Source organism: Podarcis muralis, chromosome 12 (assembly GCF_964188315.1).
Source record: "Podarcis muralis chromosome 12, rPodMur119.hap1.1, whole genome shotgun sequence".
Taxonomy (NCBI): Eukaryota; Metazoa; Chordata; class Lepidosauria; order Squamata; family Lacertidae; genus Podarcis; species Podarcis muralis.
In genome coordinates, this window is record NC_135666.1 from 7,199,804 (window position 1) to 7,211,368 (window position 11,565).

General features: G+C 44.0%; 1 protein-coding gene across 1 annotated transcript; it reads left to right on the forward strand.

The window, feature by feature from the left end:
- Positions 1 to 982: 982 nt before the first annotated feature.
- On the forward strand, positions 983 to 7,167 carry IBA57 (iron-sulfur cluster assembly factor IBA57). The gene is made up of 3 exons (XM_028751125.2): positions 983 to 1,375; positions 3,524 to 3,870; positions 5,641 to 7,167. The coding sequence occupies exons 1-3, from the start codon at positions 1,074 to 1,076 to the stop codon at positions 6,033 to 6,035; spliced, it is 1,044 nt and encodes a 347-aa protein (XP_028606958.2). The 5' UTR covers positions 983 to 1,073; the 3' UTR covers positions 6,036 to 7,167.
- The last annotated feature ends 4,398 nt before the right edge of the window (positions 7,168 to 11,565 follow it).

Consider the following 11,565-nt stretch of genomic DNA (forward strand, 5'->3'; position numbering starts at 1 on the left):
CCAGCTCCTGCCCACCTAGCAGTTCGAAAGCACCCCTAAATGCAAGTAGATAAATAGGGACCGCTTTATAGCGGGAAGGTAAACGGCGTTTCTGTGTGCGGCGCTGGTGCTGACTCGCCAGATGCAGCTTCGTCACGCTGGCCACGTGACCCGGAAGTGTCTTCGGACAGCGCCGGCTCCCGGCCTCTTGAGCGAGATGGGCGCACAACCCTAGAGTCGGTCACGACTGGCCCTGTCGGGCAGGGATACCTTTACCTTTACTTTTTACTGTGGGAATAGAGAAGAAAGTGTCTGAGTACAGCGCTTCATTGATTCCCTGTGGAGACAGACCAGCAGATTGAATAGGGTTTGGAATTAGTGCAATGAATCAGTCAGCATACAGGTACAGGAACACATTCCCCAAATGGTTTCAGTCCAATCCGCTTGCAGTCCTATGCACGCTTACTTGGGAGTAACGCCATCTCATTCAGCGGGGAAGGTTTGCTTCCCTGGAGCTGCAGAGAGGGGTCAGCAAACTTTTTCAGTCCACTGTCCCTCAGACCTTGTGCGGAACCGGACTATATTTTCTTTTGGGGGTGGGGGTGGGAATGAACAAATTCCTATGCCCCACAAATAACCCAGAGGTGCATTTTAAATAAAAGCACACATTCTACTCATGTCAAAACACCAGGCAGGCCCCACATATAACCCAGAGATGCATTTTAGATAAAAAGGCACATTCCACTCATGTAAAAACACGCTGATTCCCGCACCGTCCGCGGGCCGGATTTAGAAGGATCTGGCCCCCGGGGCTCTAGTTTGCCTACAAATGGAGCACGTGCAGCACAATGTAGCAGCAGCAGCAGCGCCTGGGCCAATGGGAGGCGGGGTTTGAAGCGACAGCCCCGCCCCTCTCGGTGCTAGCTCCACGCTGCAGTAACAAGGAACGGCCAGGAGGGTGCGCCCAAGGCAGCAAAGGAGGCCTGTGCGCCTGCGCACTCGGCCTCGCTTCCCGCCCTCAAACTCTCCGCCACACACAATATGGCGGTAGGGAGGCCGGCGCCCCTACCTTCGGCACTTTTCCTCAGGCCGCCATGCTGGTGAGGGCGAGCGCAGCGCTGCGGAGGGGCCTCCCTCGCAGGCTGCGCTTCGGCAGCGAAGGAAGGAGGCTGAGCGGCGGACGAGGCGAGGAAGCGACCGCCGGCTGCTTTCCGCTGAGCCGCGCCCTGCTCCGTTTCCAAGGCCCGGAGGCGGTGACCTTCCTCCAGGGCTTGCTGACCAATGACGTGACGCGTTTGGCGGCGGCGGAGGGCGGGGCTGCGGACGCGCCTCGCGCCATCTACGCGCATGCCCTCAACGTCCAGGGGAGGTGCCTCTATGACGTCATTCTGTACAGGTCAGTCGGCGGGTTCCCTGCTTTGAAGCTGACTGGGCGCATTAGTGAATGCAAAGTAGGGGGACGCGATTTTCTAGTCCCCCGTAGGCATAATAATTGCTGCTGCATGTTATTGTTTTAATTATTATAAAGATCAGTATTGTTGTTTTAAATTTTTATTTTTTTATTATAATAGTTTTAAATTTATATACGACCCTTAATCCGAAGATCACAGGTTCGGTTTGCAGTATATATAAAAGATGCATAAAATAACAACAACAGTATAGTGTTATTTTATACAGGATGAAAAAAATGCCTTCAGCAGTGCAGATATTTGTCATTTTTTTAGTCAGGAACAGTTCTTGCAAAGGCTGATGAATGCTGCTTCTTCTTTGGCGATCACTCATAGCTGAGTAAGATTGTCTTCCATAAACACGGTTTTAACAATGAGTCCATAAGTGACTGTGGAGGCGAATTCTGGATCCACACGTCCTTCCACAGAGGGGACATTGGTTCCCCGGCAGGAGTTGATCCCGGTGTGGATTTGCCAAGTGTGCCTTCCTCTTAGCACATTTCTCCCTTGCGTCCTGAGTTCAAGTGTCTTCAAAGCCCATGACACCTTTGGTAAAGGCTGTTCTCCAACTGGAGCGCTTGCAGGCCAGTGTTTCCCAGTTGTCGGTGTTTATACTACATTTTTTTAGATTTGCCTTGAGAATGATCCAAGAAGTCCTCAATGGCAAGAACAGGCAGATGATAACAAGTGGTTTGTTACAACTGCTATGAAGGCGGAGGAAGGCTGCAGCAGATAGGATCTACCGGTTTGTTGTGACTACTCATGATGAATGCAGTACAGTGGTACCTCGGGTTAAGTACTTAATTCGTTCCGGAGGTCCGTACTTAACCTGAAACTGTTCTTAACCTGAAGCACCACTTTAGCTAATGGGGTCTCCCACTGCTGCTGCGCCGCCGGAGCACGATTTCTGTTCTCAACCTGAAGCAAAGTTCTTAACCTGAAGCACTATTTCTGGGTTATCAGAGTATGTAACTTGAAGCATATGTAACCTGAAGCGTATGTAACCTGAGGTACCACTGTACATGAAGTAACAATAGAACAAATAACTATTTAAGTATAGGGTTATTGCAGCATATACTCAGGGTGGCCAAAAGCAAAGGAAGGCACTTTTAACAGTCAGTGTATACATGCGCTTTCTTGGAAGTTCCACTGAGTGCTCTGGGTCTTGTTCCAAAGTCAGTATGCATGACATGCAGCTGGAGGCTGCAGTCCTGTGCCAGTTTTCTTAAAGGCAGAGCTGGCTCCAGGATTTGGGGACCCCCTCAGGCATCGTATCCTCAGTCATACGCACCTCCTCCAATTAAAAAGGTAAAGGTACCCCTGCCCGTACGGGCCAGTCTTGACAGACTCTAGGGTTGTGCACCCATCTCACTCAAGAGGCCGGGGTCCAGCGCTGTCCGGAGACACTTCCGGGTCACGTGGCCAGCGTGACATCACTGCTCTGGCAAGCCAGAGCCGCACACGGAAACGCCTTTTACCTTCCCGCTAGTAAGCGGTCCCTATTTATCTACTTGCACCCGGGGGTGCTTTCGAACTGCTAGGTTGGCAGGCGCTGGGACCGAACAATGGGAGCGCACCCCGCCGCGGGGATTCGAACCGCCGACCTTTCGCTCGGCAAGCCCTAGGCGCTGAGGCTTTTACCCACAGCGCCACCCGCGTCCCCCTCCTCCAATTAGAGTGGTGCAAAATAAGGGATTGCAAAACAAAAAAGGACTCTTTACATGGGTGTCAGGATTTTGCCTGTTGTGACCAGCCTATGTAGAACATGAATTTTGGCAGAGACCTCTCAGGAACCAAAGAGACTCATGGCTAGTAGCTATTAAGAGCTCTCTCCTCCATGAGTTTGTCTAATCTTCTTTTAAAACCATCCAAGTTGGTGAATTCCACCCAAATACACTCAGAGGTACTTAGTAAGCATCTATAGGGTGCAGGCTTAATTTGCTTTGTTTTCTGCCTCAGGAAACAATCCAGCACAATATAAGGAAGAGGAGCTTTAAAAAGTTTGAGGTTCTTTGCAGCAAAGGAAAGGGACAGAACTGGGATCAAGGCTTCCTATTAACGACTCTTTTTTTCTCCTGATCTTGAATCTTTTTCAGAATTCACGAAAGCCAGCAAGAAGAGCCTCACATCCTGTTGGAGTGTGATGCCGGCATCTTGGAGTCCCTTCAAAAGCATTTGAAACTGTATAAAATCCGGAGGAAAGTAAACATCACCCCCTGCCTTGACCTCTCCTTGTGGGCTGTCATTCCAAAGGAACTGTCTCAGGAGGGGGCCTTTAAACTCCAACAGTGTGCCGGCAAAGCTGTGGTTGCAACGCCTGACCCCAGAGTGGGTGTTATGGGTTGGAGGCTGATAACCAGCAAAGGCACAGAACCACTGGAGGTTGTTCCTGGATGCCAGATTGGGAACGTTAAGGATTATCATAGGCACAGGTATAAACAAGGTAAAACTACCCCCATCTTTGAACAGCTGTTCTGGAAGCAGAAGTTTTGCTTTATGTAGGCAGTGCACAATGATAACTAAACACATGAACAAAAAAAATTCCTTCCAGTAGCACCTTAAAGACCAACTAAGTTAGTTCTTGGTATGAGCTTTCGTGTGCATGCACACTTCTTCAGATACACAGAAAATGCCAGGAGAAGAACAAATCAGATCCAAATTTAGCAAGCTGTCACCACTACCCCACACTCAAGCATCAGTCTCAATGTCAGCTTAATGTCACCTGGCCAGAAAATATTCCTTCCAGTAGCACCTTAAAGACCAACTAAGTTAGTTCTTGGTATGAGCTTTCGTGTGCATGCACACTTCTTCAGATAAACACATGAACGTTTGCGGAATTAACACTTAGCGCATCAATTGAATGATTATGGTATTTATTATTGTATTCATTAAGTTTATATCTTGCCCCTTCTCCCGAAGGAGTCCAGGGCAGCACGCATATAAAAAAGCAATAATAACACCTTCTAAACATCAGTTCGGATGCCACTTCCCATTCAAGTGAATCTCAAAGCAACTTACAATTAGTTACATGATGAGAGCTGTAGTCGAAAACATTAGGAGGGCACCATGTTGGGGAAGGCTGATATATATTATGAAAGGCTTTCCTCACATTGGCAACCCTGTAATGTGCATAGTGAGAACCATACCAGATCTGATTTTAAGTTTTGTTTTATAAATTGCAACATAATATGACTACCGGGCTGTGGGTTTTCCCCACTAAGTTGTAAAAATAGTTTGTTGGTGGGAATGGCAACATGCCTATAGGGTGAAACAAAACCTAAAGACTCAGCTTTCCTGAACATTATTTAAAGTGACATTTATCAGGTATCCACTTTGTGAATGGAATGCTTGTAGTGGTGACAGCTTGCTAAATTTGGATCTGATTTGTTCTTCTCATGGCCAATACAGAATTTAATGTAAATTGTGTGAACCTCCTTGGTGGTGATCTGCTGGTATTTGTGCACAGTGTGCAAAATTTCCATAATCACCAGTTCTCCACAACATAATTTTTAAAAAGAATTGTGAGTCTCCGGGTTATAAGGAAACACAGCTTCATTCATGACAGCAGGTACTTTCCAAACAAACACTTTATTTTGGAAATAATCACTATCACGGCATTAGTGTGAATAAAAGACAACAATTTAGCCATTTCTAACATTCTCATGAACAAGCAGTTCTGAAGTTAGGAAGGTATATGTTCTTCTTTTAATAAAAACCTGTATTCGTTTTCTCTCACTATTGTGTAGTTCATTCTAATTCCCTGTCCCAGTCTTCCCTAAGTTGCTGATTTTCTACTTTACAAGCTTCCAATAAACATTCCACATTTGGAAAGGCTGAAGCACTCAAAGCAGATGGGCCATCAAGAGACGACAACAGGTTGTAATTGAAAATACTGCCGTTCAGTACTCATTGGTAAACACTATCCAGCCCACAATATGATCATACTTGCAGTGACTGGCAGAGGAAGTGATAGTAACCTAAGGACAAACATTGTTATAAATCTGTTGTGTGTAGAACCAGTTGAGAATCAGTGCAGGTGCCAGAATGAAGGTGCTCTTCCCACTGACTTAGCATCTTTGGGAATTGGATCATAATGTTTTACCCCATAAGCCACTTAGCTACTCACCAGTAGCAGCACCAAGTGCCAGTCAAACTCCTAATCAAGGTATGAGTGTTGTTCAGCACTTACCTCTTTATTTTCTCCCTTTTCCAGGTGTGCCAGAAGGAATTAAAGACCTCCCTTCTGGAATAGCCCTCCCTTTGGAATCCAACTTGACTTACATGAATGGCATCAGTTTTACCAAAGGCTGTTACATCGGCCAGGAGTTAACAGCTAGGACCCATCATATGGGTGTCATCCGTAAACGCCTCTTGCCCATACAGCTTTCAACTCCCATGTCTTCCGAGAGCATCCCTGAGGGAGCTGAAATTGTATTGGAATCAGGAAAGCCGGCTGGAAAGTACCGTGCCGGAGTAGATGAACTTGGAATGGCATTACTGCGGTTGGCTAACATAAACGAACCGCTGCATCTAAAAATATCAGGAGATTCGCACGTGAGAGTCACTGCCTCCATCCCAAAATGGTGGCCCAAGCCTGCCAATAAGTAGAGGAGCTTTGCGCTGTGGATCCTCTGCTTTGTGTCTTGAAGATGCCCAAAGAGCTTACATACAGTTCATCCAGAATTACGGTGTTTCCTTTTCATGATGGATCAATTCATCTTACACAACATAATTCATTTCAGTGTGGCTTGTCAAGGAGGAGTTCCTGGCTAGTTACACTCATTTTTTACATTGGTCAGCAGGGAAGACTAAAGTATGTTTGCATTGGCTCTATTAGGTTTCCTATTAGGACTATATATTTTTTTCTAAATTAGCCAAACAGCCTTCACTTTTATCCATGCCTTCCTTCCAGAAAGGTTCAGTACAACACGTGAAAATGGAACTGAGTTCTTAAAACCCCAGGCCACTTTTACCAAAAAGAATAAAGTTTCTGTAAAGGTTTTTCATGTTACAAAGCAAACGGATAAACAAGGAATGTTGCTAAAACCTCGATTCACATGTTAGCCTCTAAAGTAGTACCACATTTATGGAAGCTTCTGTCTACTACTACTTGCTTCCCGTTGCAACAGCCAGCGTACAGAGCGTATTTCAAAGCCGTGCCTTGCTCCAGCTCTAAGCAAGCTGAGAATTCCTGCCCTTGGTGGTGATTCACCCTCAGAACAGTCACAACTTCCTAGTCAAAACAAAAAGAAATGATTGAAAAGCTCTTTGAGTTTCTCTCTCTTGCAGCAGTTGTTCTTGCTGCAGTTGGAAGAGGTCTGAGATGGGAAGTTGCTGATGGAGAAAAAAACGTGTGCAGTATGATTAATAGTGATTTATTATTTAATTAGAGTGATGAGAAGTGTGCTGTAGCTACGGAGAGATTTCTGCATGGTGCCACTACTATTTTGGGCAACACTGGATTGTTTCCAATCATCAAACTTGGAGTAGACCTATTGAAGTGAATGGACATGATTCACTTGGGTCCATTAATCTCAGTGGGTATGCTATAAGCATAACTAATGTTGGATACAAACCAGTGTTTCTACAGAACTGCACAGCTTTTGGGGTATGATAAAAGTATTTATTATAATTTATCAATATAAGAAATGTAACAATGTATGACATAAGGAATTATATTAATCTATGACATACAGAATAATATTAAAGAGAATAACTGTTGCCACCATGAAAATCCCAACAGTGAAGCACTGTGTAATTTTCTTCTACAAACATGTTTCTGTTTATCACTAGGGTTGCAAATACTTTTAAATTAGAATTTCTGTTTATCACTAGGGTTGCAAATACTTTTAAATTAGAATTTATTGACTGCTGGTTTATTCTCCGCAGCCCATTGCTGCTGTTAATCAGAGGAAACAAAGGTTGCTTGAGGTTTAAATTTCCAGAACTCTAGTTGCAGCTCATAAAACCCTACCAAAATTGTGGATTTGCTTTTCAAAATAAGAAGTTCAAAGATGTTGAATCAGAGTCCTGTTGCATAATTTGCCTTTGTGGTTAGTTAGGAGGCGGAAAGGATTTAAACCACTTTAGAAAAAATATCAATTTAAGATATAAAATCGCATAGAGAGACTTCCACAACTTTTAATGCTTGTGCAATACCCTTCATGCACAAGTTATGTGGTGGTGTGTTGTTCCATAAAGGTGCATGCAACCATTGAAACTTCTGGGGCGGTGGGAAAGTGTGTGTTCACCAGTTCTCAAAAGAGCCAATGAATGTGACGTCAAGTGCCAAGAAGCCTCCAGGTGACTGTAGCAGCTAGCATTTGACCGTTGCTGCAGCTACCTAAAAACCCTTGCCCACGCTTATCTGGTAGCTTTTGGCTCCTGCTTAAAACAAGCATGTGTAAAACAAGGTATGTGAGTAGATGGGTTCAATATGGCATAAATACCCAAATACCTAGATTCTATTTTTAGGCCTCAGGCTGGCCTACAAGTTGTAGGTCACTTTTTAAAAGAATCTATTCATAATTCTCATTCAATAGTTGGTGCTTGTTCTGCAATAGATAGGGCTGGTGCAACTTGCCTGCCAAGCCCCTGTCTTGGTCTCTGCCAATGAAACTTTCTTAGCTACATCCGTGACTCCTTTCACTATGGCATCTTAACAATGGTCATTGCATGTTCAGTCCACATGATGTTATCATATTTGTTAACCTGAGAAAATAATGACAGCTTGAATTGGAGCATTGCTGGCATAGAATTTCCCCTTCGCCACCAGCTGATGGATGAGGCTGATCAAAGCATGGGAACTGGGTTACACTGTTCAAGGAGCGTGCATCTGAGCCAGCGCTTTTGGAAATACGACTTGGGTTTTTAAGCAGAATTATGCAATGTATGTCTGTAGGAATAAAGTTGCTCTTTAAAAGGGCCCGGTCTTAACAAACTGACAGGAACATCTGTGCAAAAAGCACTTCCATTCTGCTGTGAACTATTGCTATAAAATGTAATTGGCAGTGAAAATAGTTGAGTCACATACTTGACTGTCAAGAGTCCCAAAATTCCTGTAGTAGGGGGTCAGACTAAATATCATTTCTAACTCTACAATTCTTTGATTAAATGCTCTACATGTCAATTAATGCTGTCTGGTATTTTGTAATTCAGCTTTTATGTTTAGCCTGCACTTGAGCTATGTAGACCGGTGGCTTTCAATCACTACCCTGCCAGCTTTGTGTTTATTTACTGTATCTCTGCCAATCTACTCAGAGCAGTTAAAATAACAGCTCTCGATCCATATTGTACTTGAAACAGCTTTATCAAATAGTAGGTGTAGAAGTGGCAGTTTGCTTCACTTGCAACAGTCCTGGAAGTCAGAAAATCTGCCCCCTCAGGAAAACTATAAGGGCAGCTCATATGGTGTAGCAAAAAAAAAACTTCTTGCACCTTTAAGAAACATGTTTATTGTGGTATGAGCTTTTTGTGAGCAAGAGGCCATGAAAGTTTGTGCCACTGTTGTAAGCCAAAAATGACTTATCTCCTGAGTTTATGCCAACCCAGAAGCTTGAGGAGTTGAGTCCAACGTTTATTGCAAAGCAATAGGTTACCGTCGAATCATTCCGCAGAACTGCAACCATGCCCAATGGTTCAGGCAATGGTTTTTATAAAGTTTCAAACAAAGGAGTCCAATTTTCACCAACCCTGTACATCATTACCTCATTCTAAGTTTAATACACATGCGCAATAAGCACTGGCAATTTTGCTGGATCGGAGTGGCTTCTCACCGTGTTTTGTTACATTGTGTTAGTATTCATGTTGGGAACCTGTGTTACGTGTAGCTATTTGCACCATGTAGCAATTTATGTTCCTGCTTTGAGCTGGATCTTTGTGATTCACATATTAGCTGTAAAGTGGTACCTCGGGTTACAAACTCCTCGGCACTTCAGGTTACAGACTCCCCTGTAACCTGACACGCGTGTGGTGGGTCGATGGAGCAAGCCTTTCTATTTGACTGGTGTGGAGAGCAGAATGACAAATGGTCCTCTCCACCTTGGGCGAAGAGAATTAATGCAACTGGGGGAAAGAGCTTCTGGAACGGCAGCCGCAAGTCAACACTCTGCAGGAGATTTCCACTCACTCGCAGGTCAAATCAGGTGGAGGAGATTATGTTGAAGCTCATGAGAAGGTCCACATTATTGGGAAGAAACTGAAGCAGCTTCTGGAAAGAGTCTCAAGTGATTTAAATGTCTGACATGGAATAATAATAATAATAATAATAATAATAATAATAATAATAATATATTTATACCCCGCCCATCTGGCTGAGTTTCCCCAGCCACTCTGGGCGGCTCCCAATCAGGTGTTAAAAACAATACAGTATTAAATATTAAAAACTTCCCTAAACGGGGCTGCCTTCAGATGTCTTTTAAAGAGAAGATAGCTGCTTATTTCCTTCACATCTGAAGGGAGGGTGTTTCACAGGGCGGGTGACACTACCAAGAAGGCCCTCTGTCTGGTTCTCTGTAACCTCACTTCTCGCAATGAGGGAACCACCAGAAGGCCCTCGGCGCTGGATCTCAGTGTCTGGAAAGCCAGACACAAGTGCGTTTCTGCAGGATGTGGACAAACCGGACTCAGGAGGCTGTCCTCAGCGACCGGAGAAACCTTGCACATCCAAAAACAAGGCTGGTGGAAGGAACACCTTGGAGCCAAAGTGGCATTGATATTACACGGCAAGACAGGGGTGGTGCCAGCCCCACTGCTCCCAAGACCCGCGGCTTCCTGTCCCATGTACTGCAAATGGCGTTCCCTCTTCAGTTGCTCTTCCTTCTCCTCCTGTTTTTGGCCACCCTGCCCGCTTTCTTGGAGGAAGATTACAGCTGTGCACACCACAACAACTTTGCCTGGTCTTTCCACCCGGTGCTGCGATTTGTCAATGGGCCTCCTCTATACAAGAATGTTTTTAGCAGGTGCTGAAAAAAGCGCAGTGAAGGCAACCTGCTTGATCTCAATAGGCAGGGAGTTCCAAAGTGTAGGCGCTGCCACACTAAACAACTTGAGTTATTACAAATGCTAGAAAGTTTACCTTTTTTTAAAAAAAAGAAAAGGAATCTGGGGATTATGGTTCATGAGGGAGTCTGCAAGCTCTGTGAACACCAATGATTATATAATTGATATATAATTTTTCCTGCGATGAGGCTACATTTTAATATTTTAATGTTTCAATATTTTAATGTTGTATTTTTAATTTTGTTTTTAAGTTGTAATCATTTAACTTGTTTTTATTATTGCATGTAAGCCGCTCTGAGCCCGGCCTTGGCTGGGGAGGGCGGGGTATAAATAAAAATTATTATTATTATTATTATTATTTGTGCACAAATGTCTTACAATTTCATTTTTTTAAATTTTCATTAATATCTCTGCTCTGCCCCCCCCCCAAACACTTCAATGAGTGTTTTGACTTAAAAGTATCACATGCAAACAAGCCTCCTGATACTTCAGTTTCCACCATTTGCTACTTTTAGAAGAGTTTCCTTCCTCACCATCCCTTTCTCCATCTTAACATCCCACAAAATAACAACAACCCAGGTAGTTTCCCTATTTCTTCTATTTATTTGTTTTTCATTTTGATTTCTTTTTCATTTGAAATAGAAAGGGCCGGTGGAATAAGATAAGAGAATTATTATTATTTATTGATACCTCGCTCCTTCCTCCCCTGACAGGACTCAAGAGGGCATACATATAAAAATAAGAAGCGCTAAAACTTTTTTTTAAATTAAAAAACGCATAATTCAAAACAATTGAACATTGATAGAAATAAGACTATATAAATATATAAAATCTATTTAAACCATTTGAATAGCTACAATAAAAAGACAGTAGGGCACCAGCCCCCTCATTAAAAGCAGTTCCCAAAAAGCTTGTGGGAACGAAAAAAAAACGGTAAGGAAGGACTTTTATTAATGCGTATAAACTTATAAAATGATCCTCTCTTCCCCCTCTACATTCCCGTTTTCCCTTCTCCTCCTCCCCCGCGACCAAAATGGTTTCTTCCAACCCTATCCAGTTTGGCAGTTTTAGCCTAACGGCCGTTAACGACTTTTCAGTCACGAGGCGCGAGCGGGGACAGGGGCGCGCGCGCGCCAGC